Raw genomic sequence first — 12,677 nt, 5'->3', positions numbered from 1 at the left:
CCTTCGTTTTGGTTTTGCTCCTTGCTTTTCAAGTGAGCTGTCACATTTTCTAATTATAAAACATTCTGCACTTGCAGCAAAGATTGGGTTATACAATTTTCTTAATTCAATAGATCGCTTGTCACTGCTGAACAGAAAACCTTTTATTATCTTTCAGTCTTTTTACATCTACTTTTCCTAGGTCTTTGACACACTTTGCGGGGGTGGGGGGGAGGCAATCTCTCCTTTGCATATGCCATTGCATTTACCTAACTGCATAAGTAAATGCAGTCTGACACTGGAAGGACATAGGAATGCCTCAGTTATGAACTGGTAACTTCCTTTGAGGCACAAAAATGCGTTTCCATGTTTTGTAGATGTGAAAAATATTCCCCCTCTCACCCCGAAATATTAGAAGAGACTAAGTATATTTTTAAGGTTTTTACTTGAAGTTTACCTGATTTTCATGTTTCCCAAATTTTAAAGTTATCTATTCTATAAGCACTTGTTCAGGAGTGTATTCACTTTACAGTTGTCTGACTGTATGTTTTAACTTTTTCTCTAATTAGTCTAAATATTCCTCAGACTGGCTAAGGTTGTCTTGAAAGCCTTGTTTTCACGAGAAAATAATTGGATGCTCTTTTCTTCTGGGACTCTTTGATAGGATTCACTGATGCCAATTTTTCAATACTCCCTTTTGGCCTGAATGCACTTGAAAGAAGCCAAATGGTAGCTTTCTAATTAAAAATCCAGTTCTTAAAGATAAAACTTGTCTGATCTCTGGAAACAAGTGGCATTATATTGACAGCCTCTCTAGCAAAGTTGAGAAATCGAATGGCAAGTGTAAATGAACACAGTGAGCAGTGAAATCCTGTATCACACTTGGGAGCATTCCAGCAGCAAAAGACAATCCTTATTAAACCAGATGCTAGTCACAACAGCGAGTTCTGCAAATTGAGAATATTCTATAAAGCACAGGTCTTCCCTCGTTAGAAGCTATGCTGTTGCACCCAAAAATGAGTGGCCCAAAACATATTCCTGATGTCATAATATGGGTGAGAATATCTGAAACTTATCAGTTTACTGTGCTTTTATGTTTTTCAATCAAGTCATGAGTAGTGTAATCATTAGTCCAAAAAAGGCTATAGAGATTGCTACCATGTAAAACTTTGGCTGGTCCTTCCACGAGGCATCCTTAATGAGAGGTACTGTCTGCTCTTATTTTTATTTCTTGGAAGAATATATTTTGGGCAGTCATTCTAAAAACCTAGATTATTCCTTCTGTAATACGGAATCTGACAGCTACAGATCTGAGAAACAGAAAAATAGTTATCAGTGATTTGAAGAAATTTTTATTTATTTATTTATTTTTAAAAAGCGGGTATTTCCCCCCTGCCTTTCAATGCTGTAGGGACTTAGTGATTACAAGTGTTCTAGTTGTTGAAGCATTCATGCATAGCCGGTAGAAAACAATCAGCTTGCTTTTAATTTAGTTACATGAATTTAATTGAACGTTCATTTATAAAATGTACAATACAAAGCTCAAGCTTTGTCTGAGTTATTTTTAATTGTTTCCCCTGTGTACTCCTCCAGAAAAGCCAGATCTTAGCCTGCGTTAGTGTTGCTTTGCACTGTTTCAACAACAGGTACCAAGTGTTTCTCGAAGCATTTCGCTGTATTTTGGAGCACTCCTAGATGAGCTGACGACTACCTCAGTAGCTGGAACCACACCACTCCTTCTCCTTGTTCCTGCCTGCCAGTAAGAGAGGTTATTCTGGAAGAAGTAGCATACATCTGAAGAACTCGGATACTTCTTTGTTGGCTTAGTTTACACTGGAGATTTTCCTGGCTCATTCCAAGAATGAGAAAATGCAAAGGTATCTGTGTACGTCCATTTCAGCTGTGCCAAGCGATACTCATCCCCAGCTGTGGCTTTGTCTTGAGTACATGTTGTGTACTGCTCTAACCCCCAGCTCCTCTTGTTCAGTGACTACCAAGATGTTCTGCTAAAATCTAGCCGTTTCTAGCAGCTCAGCTGTGTAAGGTTGCTTAGAAACCAGCCTTCTTATCCCCCACATTCTCATGACAGATTTCCTATGCAATAATATCACTGCATGACACATTTGTATCCAGACACGCGTTCCTTTTCCACTTGAGAGTCTCTGAGGAAAGGTTGTTGGTGCTTCCCGCGATTCGTAAACAGCATGTGGTAAATCACTGGAGTATTAAATCACTGCCACAGTCAAAACGAGCTCAAGTTTCGAATGAGAGCAGTTCCTCACTCCTGAATTTAGTTATTGATCTTCCTGAGAGTAATTTCTAATTTTGTTTTTTAGACTGGGTAGCTAGATGGTATTATGTCTTTATGGTAATCTCCACTCCCTTCTTTGCTTCTGTATACAATACCTGCTTGCACCATTTCAAAATTTAGACGGTAAGGGCTTTTGATTGCAATTGCTTTCTCCTTTATATTTTCTTTATATTTGTACAAGGCATCTCATGAACTGGGTATAAAAATATTTATTAGTAATAGAAATATTTATATTTTTAAAAATGTCACTAATAAGTATCAAAGATATTAACTTGCAGTTGAAGAGAGTCATTGTCAGCCACTTCATATTTCTAGATCTCTCTTTGACTGAAGGGTTTTTAGCACTGTTTTTAGTTCATTTCTCCTTCTCTGTTTAATAACAGTATTGGACTCTTGCCAGAATGGCAATGTGGTGGTCTGGCAAAATAATGAGAAAAGCTAACCGCCACATCTGTCAGAAACAATATTTGCTATTGACAAATAAGGTCCCATTGTAGGCTTGTTTAGTCTCACGTAAGAACCACACGCACCTTCATTCAAAACTACAGTCCGTGCTTTTACGGACTGTGAAATGTATCATCAGTGAACCATATCATCTGAAATCATAAATTAGTATCATTTTCATATATTTCTGTTAATTTTATTTTCTAACTATAAAACTTGTGCTTATTATTTGAATAGCATTTCAAACACTATGAACCAAGAGTATAATTTCTTTAGTGTTCATAGTCTGCCAAAAGAACGTATTTAGAATGTCACTAAAATGCAAAATTTAACATCAACGTAGTCCAAACATGATTTAAATATACATTCTGCTTTATAGGGCATAAAGGCCTAAACCCTGCAATAAAGAAGTAGCAGAGTCAAGACAAAGATGATGAGAAACTCAAGAGAGCTTCCTGGGGTACAGAATGTTTTAAGAAGGATTTATGAAAGAATGGGATTTAAAATGGGATTTGGAGACAGAGGCGAGCTGTCTGCTTGAAAAAAGCCAAACTGAAATAACAGCCAAAAAGAACAGTAAAAGGATGGTAAATTAACAGAAGTGAATAGGGCTAAAACATATAACATGTTGCAGGTGAGGATAAAGTGTTGCACTGAATACTGCGAAAGAAAACCAATGAATGAACAGATGATACTGAACGAAAATTCAGTTTTGTTGGTCCTGATTTTGTCACTAGCTTTAAAATTTCACAGGAAAAGATATCTTTTGGGAATAATGAGGAAAGAGGTGAGAATATTCGCAACTGCATTTAGTTGAATGATAACAGAAACACAAAGTAGCATTCTTTGCCAAGCTGCTCACAAATCTAGAGAAGTGTTTGTGTTCTTCGTGAAGAAAATGCAAGCGGAGTCGTGCAAAAGTGAAAGACAGAAAGCAAAACATACAAAAATACCACCCTTAAGCATGGCGGTATGATAGGCAGATGGCTTTCATTTTTTTTTTTTTAATTATAAGTCATTCTTTTAATGCTTATCCACAGCACAGTAACAAGAATAGTAATGTTTGTCCTTAGCACAGTATCCAAGACACAGGAACCTCCCGTGTTTCAGTTTGTGCCCACTGCCTCTTGTCCTGTCACTGGGCACCAGGGAAAAGAGCCTGGCTCCATCTTCTTCGCACCCTCCCTTCAGATTTCTGTACACATTGATGAGAGCCCCGCTGAGCCTTCTCTTTTCCAGGCTGAACACTCCCAGCTCTCTCAGCCTTTCCTCGCAGGAGAAATGGCCCAGTCCCTTAATCATCTCAGTGGCCCTTCACTGGACTCTCTTAAGTAGCTCCGTATGTTGTACCGGTGAGCCCAGAACTGGACACAGTACTCCAGATGTGGCCTTACCAGTGCTGAGGTGAACATTAGAGAGGAAAGATGTATACAACTTTTTTTCCCCCTCTCTAGCCTTCTTTCTTCCTATGTACAAGGAAAACGCTATCAAAATTTAGTTTTCAGATGTGGATAGAACGGGATCAGTAGAAAGGCTGGTTTCAACATGCTGTAAGCATTTGTTGTTGTTTTATTCTTAAAAACACTTTTTCAAGGGGAGAATGTTTGATTTGGTTTTAGTTACATTTCACACTTTTTGTACTTTCATGCCTCTCTTTTGAAAAATGTTTTACTCCCTCTTCTTAAATATACAGTAGACTTACAGTGCATTCCAACAATCCTATTTGCCATGTTTGCCAACATTTTAAAATTTGTAGAGGAAACTCAGCAATGTACAGTAATGGAAGATATGGGCTCTTACTACCACAATAATAGTCACTCTTTTCTCATAACCAGAAAGCAACCTCTGCGTATCATGAATTTACTTATATTGCACTTAAAAAGCCCTTTGCTTAGGTACCCTTAAAGTTCCACCACCTTGTTAGACAAATTCTATAGCACAGTATGTACATAAACTAGAAAACTGTCTAGAGAGAGGCCATATATACATAAAATTACCTGGTCTTCAAAGTCAAATTCTGTATAAACAGTATCTCCAGAATCCATAATCAGACTGCAATGAAGTTCATTTGGCCCTAAAATAGGAAAGAAAATTAGACTTCAGAATGGATTGGAAATTTTCACTTTATGTGATGGAACACTATAATATTTCCAATTGTATGTATGCAAAAACTGTGATCTAAGGAACCATTCAGATGTGCTAGAGTACCCGGGTGAATGGTATTCCATTAACAAAGCCTTCAAAGCATCCATAAAAGCTATCACAAATCTTAATAAGGAATGGTTATACTAAATGGTGAATTGTTTCAGCTAGACTGCAAATTTATTGGGCAGGATGTTCTGCATGCCATGACTTGCAGTTGTAAAATTGCCACAGGTATCTTGGCTCAGGGGAGAATACAAACCACGTTTAGGAAAGAGAAAGGAAATACTGACTAATTGGTGATTAGCAGATAAGGATCCTGGAGTGATGTTGATGGGGGACCAAAGCAGCATGCTTCCAGCAGCAACAGTCCCCATTCCTATCCTACCCCTTTCCAAGGTGACAGTGTGGCTCTGCCCCTTCTCCCCATCACTTTCCTGTGCCAGGATCAGCAAGTCATGCAGCCTCTTGCACTTGGGATAACAAAATTCAGTTGCTGAGAAACCTTGACCCGGCTGAGCTTTACAGTTTGGCTTCAGCTGAACTGCTGAAGGTGCAGGGTAACAGAAATTGGGCTTGGTATTTCAACAAGTCATGTAGGGGGGTAGTCATTGCTACACCAGAATGGGAGGATAAACTACTAATCATCTTCCTATATAAACATAGGAAGGGTGTAGCATGGACATCATATTCATGTTCTGGCGTTATCACCCCATTCAGATTATCTCACTCCTGGGCAACGAGGAAGGAAACAGTTTCCTGTGCCCTCCAGATGGTGCAGCCCTACACCAAATCCTGCACGTATTCAACGCACATTAAAATGCCAATAGGCATGTGACTACAGGAGTATTTTTCACAGCATTATTAAAATGAGAACAGCAAAAATACTGTAATGACACACAAAGATCTAAAAATTGTAACTAGCCAGTAGCCACAGGTGAGTCCGATCACTACCTTCATGTGGGGAACAACAGGTAACGCCAGGGGAAGTATGAGATGTGCTTTGGTTTGTGCCCTCATGTCCCCAGTCAGACAAGATCACTGATGAGGAAGAGAAAACAACTCCCTCCCTCCCGGGTTACAGGTGTCTCCACCTGGTATGATGTTCCTGCAAGCACTGGCATTGAGGATACATGGTTTTAAGACTATTGATGACCTGGAGTTGTTTTCTCACCATTAGAGATGTTTGTATGGGTGGCTCTCTGTAACAAATGTTATCAATAACAGATTTTGCAGTTCAATTTGTGCCAGATGCATTTATGCGTTATCTGCTTTTGTTTGCTTCTAAAGTTTACAGAGTAATAATCTATGTAGGTGGTGAACTAAACATCACTAAAAGAGAACAGAGGAGAGCAACCTGCGCGTCATGATGACTAAAACTATAACTGCTTGGTAGAGATGATGATTCCAGGGTGTCTTAATTTGCAATCCATATTACAATTGCTGCCAAATTCATCTTTGATGCAACTCTTTGGACTACGTAAGAGGTACCAGGGAAAGATATGGGTCTACCATCTGCTGGTGTGTTTGTTGTGTCGTGTCCCGTGTCCCCCCCCCCCCCCCTCCCCCCCCCGGGTTTATGTATACTTTATCAGATTGCTATAAAAAAAATAACAGAAAGGGATTATACTCTTGCTACCATAGAATGTCACATGTATATATGCAGCATGTTCTCTGGCATATGCACTTTATAGTCTTTTGAAAATACCTGTCTGTAAAACATATATGCAACCAAACAGATTTACAACTGCTGAGAGAATCTTAATTTTTTATTTATTTTACACAGCTGACATCTCACTCTTGACATTGTGTCACTGTTGATAATATAATTGAACGAAGCCTCAGTAATCACCAGCACTGGCCTACCTTGACACATCAATCACTTTTAAAGGCACTTGTGTGCAAGTATTTGATTAACTGTCACTTAACTACCAAGAGAGCAGTACGTATCCTTAGCTAGAAACGTTAATATGAAATATGGTGCTGCAAACTTAAAGGTCAGGCTGAAAATGAATACTCATGCATAATGTATCTTAAGTGATAAAAGCCATAATGGTTATACAATTTTAATATGTTCAAGCATCTTAAGGCCTTTTTTCTTGAACTTGGACACCAGTTTCCTTGGGGAAGCATAGATTCTTTCTAGAGTATATTCAAGGAAGGTCAGGAAAATTGAAAATATGTGTCTTTTCTTTCTTGGTTCTATGAAAACTAACAAACCCCATAACCATCTATCACCAAACAGTATACAGACTTCTCTACCCTTCTCAAATTGCCTGAAGACAAACCTACCAGAAATGAATTGAAGCAAATGGCTACTCCCAGGGCAAGATAAAGTAATGAGGGAACATATAAGAGTACTTGTGATATCCCTGGTGCAGTATGAATAAGCATGAGTAGTTTGCTATCCTCCAGCTCAGTTTGTTGTTGGAGGGAGCATATGTTCCTGAGTTTGGACTAAATCTTGCTAAAACAGGTCTTCTAGGGGAGGACAACAGGCTCACTAACTAATCGCTAGTACGTGTGGCAGTAGAATTGTACCAGACAGCCACTTTGCAAGGTACTGAGAGTCAGTAATCCTGGTGGTAGGCAAAGCTACTGACAAGGTTAAAGCCAAGGGGAGAGTGTTAGAAAGAGTGGATAATTCAAAACTCAGCTCCAGTTTTCTAAGCCCAAGTTTCAATCAGCAACATTTTATGTAAAACTTGTGGCAATGTTCAGCTATCAAAGGAGAAACACAAAATGTTGGCTTAAGGAAAAGAGAAGGATTGGTTAAAGCATTTGGAAGCAAACATGCCCTGCTGCTTTCAGTGAGGCTGCAGGCTGCACATCTCGTGCTCTGACAACAAAACAGCTGATCATAAGTAAGTTTCATTGCCTTTTCTGAGTTGCGTTGTTTTTCCTTTGATAAGTTGGTACAGTGAGAACAAGGCTATAAAAAAAATGAATACTTGTTTACCATTAGGAGGAAAGTCTTACAGTCTGAACTGCCCTAATTCTTTTCGAAGGGATGCCCCATTCCACCAGATAATCTCGGCTCTTGGTTAACTTAGAACCTTCGTGTGCTTGTATGAACCTATTGCAAACGATCTGAGTAACTGTATCAATTTCAAAAGGGGAAACTCAACAGTTAAAAAATAAAAATTAAGAAAATGCATGAAAGCTCTACTGCCATGGAGAAATAGCTTGCAAGCACCTGATCTGAAAAGGTGCTCTTATGACTTAAAATAGGCTTCCTCAATTTCAGTGCATGCATAAAGTTGAGGTAAGGGAAATGTGGTCATTTTCATGTGCCCTGTATTTTCCTTAGGGGAAAAAACAGAGAGCATTTTATTAGCTACAGTACTGCACAATTAAAAAGTAAATCAGTTGGAAGTTTTTATTAAATCCCTGTTAACCGAATAATCAGCTCTCCAGGGAGGAGCAGACTGCTGAAAAAAGAAACAGCAGATCAGCTAGAATGCATTCCCTTTTTTTGCTAGGCTTTGTATCTTGACACTGAAGGCATCATTCATAAAGATTTGTCTTGCTAGGAACCCAAGAGGACCCAATGACACAGCCTGAGGGACGAGCTGAATTAATGGGTGGCTGCAGTTGTACAAGGGTGCGCTGACAGGAGCTACCCCTGCCAGGTCTGACAGTCAGGGAGAATGACTCCCCTGCCCCCAGAGGGGTGCGGGGCTGTGCTCAGTTGATTCCTTCACCACGAGGCTGTACTTTTAAATTTTATGCTGTATTTTACATATTGTTTGGTGCTCCTAAGCTGAATTGCACAGGATTGGTCATGGAAAGCTGAGAGGGTATGGCTGTTACGGGCAGGTGTGTGATTCCTACCACAGAAATGCACCCCAGAACCCAGGGGCATCGTGGCCGTAAATGTCTCTGGTCCTATAAAACATTTCAGTGTTCTGAGCCTGGGTGCGTGTCACTTTCTCTGAAAGTGTGTTGATCCTTAAGTTTTCATGAATGCAAATGTCAGGCATTGCTTTTTCACAGTTCACTGAATTCATTTATACAATGAAACTAAATTGTACTGATCTGTCTAAATTTATCTGCAGTTGATTTAACTTCCCATTACAAGGTAGCTACACCCCATCATGTGAGTTTATTAAGTCTGCTCCTTGGACCATTTGTGTTTTGGCAAATCAGCTAATGTATTTCCAATCCTTGCTTAAATCCGTTACTTATTTCAAATCCTGGTAGCAATTATATTCAATATGGTTCATTGGCTCAAATATGCCCACACTCCTATTTTAACAACTATAGTTTTTGCACTGTTCAACACTGACTGTCATAAAAGTAACCTAAGAGTATCCTGTGAAACATGTTGCTTCTCTTAATAGCATGTTTAAGCTCAATAAAATAAAAATGTCTTTCTGTGTTATGGAGCATGCTCTGAAGCACTGTCTAATAACTCAATTAATACATGTTGTATATAAGCACTTGGGCAAGACATGCTTAGAAGATAAATTTCAAGTGGAATATAATAGAAATAATTTACTGAAGGACTGATTAGCATTAGAATGATTACATTTTAATTTTGCTCTCAGTAAGATGCTTCTAATATGAATTTTATTGCAACCTTACACTGTTGAGTTTCATGACAGGTGTTGCTCTTAGCAACAGTCTTAACATGTCGCAGAAGGCAACAATAAGAAAATTGTATTTTAATCTATAAAAATATTCAGTTGTTTTGTTTCAGCATATATTGTTACACAGTTGATTACAACTGGATTTTACAGGTATAACATGAATTAGATTGATATGGAGGCATGAAAATATTAGAAATACCATGCTTACGTTAGCCACCAGGAACCAAAATATATTGCAATATCACTATGATTAAAAGACAAAAAGTGAGATCAAGGCAATGCTGGAATTGCGACCTCTAGAAATTAAATAGCTGGTCTCATAGGATCTCTAGAAATCCTACTTCGAATCTCCTTACTATTATTGGTGCTCAGGTTAGGCACCAATTAAATGATTGTGGCATGGCTTCTAATAAAGCTCATAGCTCTCCTATTATTTTGGTGAGGAATTTATTAGACTTTCAAGGAACTGATTGGAACTCATCCAGAATCACAACCAATTTGTGCAAATTGTTTAGCTTTTGTCAATCAGTTTGTCAGAGCTAGCACCTTTTTGCCACTTCTTTCCTCTTCTTGCTATTCAGTTACTTAGCTCATTTAATTAGGAAATCCACACGTAATTATCAATACAGTGCTATACAGTGGGAATGCCATTTTAGGTTTGGAATCAATCTCTTGCCTCTAGGAATAAGGCTAAGCACAAAAGAGGTAAGCGTGCCACTTAAGGGAGAAAGCTAGTAGTCTTTATTCTCGTGTGCATCTTACCTCAAAGCTGACCACTAGAAACCTGTTTTTTTAGCTAATGCACTTTTTATTATTCTCAATCCCCCCACCCCACCTTGATAATTCATCTTTATCTCATTTTGAACATTATCAAAAATAGCCTTATGGGTGGGTTTTGTAGGCTAGCTAGCTTGGAACCCCCTTTCAAATCTTCAAAATATGACCTAATCTCTCTGCCTGAAGCACTGCTCTTTGCAAATGACTTGCTAGTACAAAAAAGTAATCCCCCCTTTGTCAAAAAGAGACAACAGATGTATTGCTACTACTAAACTTCATTGTCCTTCATCAGTTCCTCCTTCCTTGGCAGCCCCCAGATGACTGTTCACGATTACAAATAACTGAAGCTACCCTGTCTGCCAATTTATGGCAGATGACTTAAACTATGACTTAAACAGAGGAGAGATCAGATACACAATTTTCTCTGCTATACATATCTAATCTTTGTTTTAATAAAGCTAGTAAATTTTACAGGAAAACATTTCACCTAGAATTTTCTTTTTCTTTTAGTGTGCTGTTTCACACGACATTTATGACCTCATCTACCTATATAACCCTCATGGTCTACTTGGAATGCAGCCAGGGATGCCATCTTGAAAAAGTTGTGAAGTTACCAAGGAACGTTTTCCTGTTCCCCTCAAGCAAAATATTTCTGACAGATGTTACGGATTTTCAGTGCTTTGATTTTTAGCTTCAATTCTTTTGCAGTCCTTTGTCCCTCAAAGGCTTTTTCTTTGAACACATTCGAGCCTCAGTAAGCACAAATAATAAATATATAAATAAATAAAACCCCCAAACGCCTGACTTATATTCACACACAGTTTCAGAATTAGTACCAATTGTTAGGGAGGAAGTATGATCATCAGTCTCATAGGACTGGATTTCTGGTGAAGACTGAGGTATCATCTGGAACTGAAAGAGATAGCTGACAACTGGAATCGATCAACTTATAAAGTTTTTGTATTAATTATATAGTTGTTTAGTGGACTATCCATAGTATTTTAAGGTCAGCTTGTTGATAAAAAAGATGTTAGGTGGGTTGTATGAAGTTTCCAAGTGTAAAGAGATATTTTTGCCCTTGGTTGGGCAAATGTTTGAGGTCGGTCAAGACTTTGCTACAGTACCTACATCCATACTTGAGGAATATAAAAAAGGCATCCCACCAATGTCAAATGCAGTATAAAAAATGTGGTTCTTTAAATCTTACATTAACTCACCTGCTGCAGCCTCTTTGTTTGCAAATAGTTTATTGTCAACTGCCGAACTTATGTCAAAGAACACTTCTTCTTCATCTCTGTCTGCATCAAACTATTTAAAAAAAAAGAAAGTTGGTAATCAGACACTGCTTACTACTTGGCTGAACATCAACATGTAACATGACTTCTCACCCCAAGCCTTCTTGATAGGAACCTTTCTATTTTTCTGCATGCTGTCCATTGATTTAAGTATGAATCATTTTAATTTTGGCTGAAAACGAAACTGATTTTGTAAACCATTTTGCCTATTTTTAATAGCTTGTCAGGAACAGAAGCTACAGTAAAATTGACTTGCTCAGAGAATGAAGTTCCAAAGCAGAAAGTAAAACTAGTAATGCATATTACATTTTCATTCATTGGATGGTTGAAAAAAATGACAGCATAGAGACCAGAAATGTGATTCCTTTATTGTCACTTCTTTTCAGAGATTAGCATAATTAACTATTTAATTTGCAAGTGACAAATTTTCAGCAATTTCTGAATTGTCTGAAACCAATTTTTGTGACATGTATGTGTGTATGATTTCTTCAGGTAGTTGAGCAAAATTCTTAGGAAAAAGTATGGTATTTTTGAAAGTGCCCTATTATACAGAAAAGAAAGCTTTCCTTCCTCTTGCACTAGCAGAAAGTGTATTGGCTCAGTGATAAATTAATACAATCGGGAAAGCAAAGCTCCTTTAAAATGGCAAATAATTAATTTCTTACTATTTTAAACTTTTTTCATTTATTCTGTCTTTTGCCTGAATTCTGATAGTGATTCTCCCAAGTTTTTTCTCAGCTCTGTCTGACAGGTTCTTTTTACAGCCAGGTGACATGCTTGACAGTGGGTTTGTGTTTTTTCTTATCATATTTATCAAGCTTCATTCATTTAGATCATCACTTATTGAGGCTTTCTTTGGAAAAAAATTGGACATTTTTTTACTGTTGCTCTGGATTTTTTCTTATTTCTTGAATTGTGGCCAGGTACATTACTATGGAAAAAAGGAATACTGTAACCTCAAGTTACAGGAGCAAGCAAATAATGGTCACATCAGATGGCTGTCCTTCAGTGCATGCCCCCCTGTATAAGAGTCACCATTTTCAATCATTCTGTATCTTCAGTGTAATTTGTTTTAGGATGCAGAATGAACCCCAGGGCGAAAAGCATTACACTAGCAATTGCAAGCTCATGAACTTC

General features: G+C 38.1%; 1 protein-coding gene across 1 annotated transcript in view; it reads right to left on the bottom strand.

Moving 5' to 3' along the window:
- The window catches only part of AK5 (adenylate kinase 5), a 97,767-nt gene that overhangs the window by 36,594 nt on the left and 48,496 nt on the right, over positions 1-12,677 (bottom strand). The window contains exons 7-8 of the mRNA XM_076340423.1: positions 11,463-11,553; positions 4,732-4,808 (exon numbers count right to left, since the gene is read on the bottom strand). Of these exons, the coding sequence (XP_076196538.1) occupies positions 4,732-4,808; positions 11,463-11,553 (168 nt within the window). The remainder of the gene's footprint in view (positions 1-4,731; positions 4,809-11,462; positions 11,554-12,677) is intronic.

Source organism: Aptenodytes patagonicus, chromosome 5 (assembly GCF_965638725.1).
Source record: "Aptenodytes patagonicus chromosome 5, bAptPat1.pri.cur, whole genome shotgun sequence".
NCBI classification, from domain to species: domain Eukaryota; kingdom Metazoa; phylum Chordata; class Aves; order Sphenisciformes; family Spheniscidae; genus Aptenodytes; species Aptenodytes patagonicus.
The sequence above is the reverse complement of the archived record's forward strand: the minus strand, read 5'-3'. Positions and strand labels throughout refer to the sequence as shown.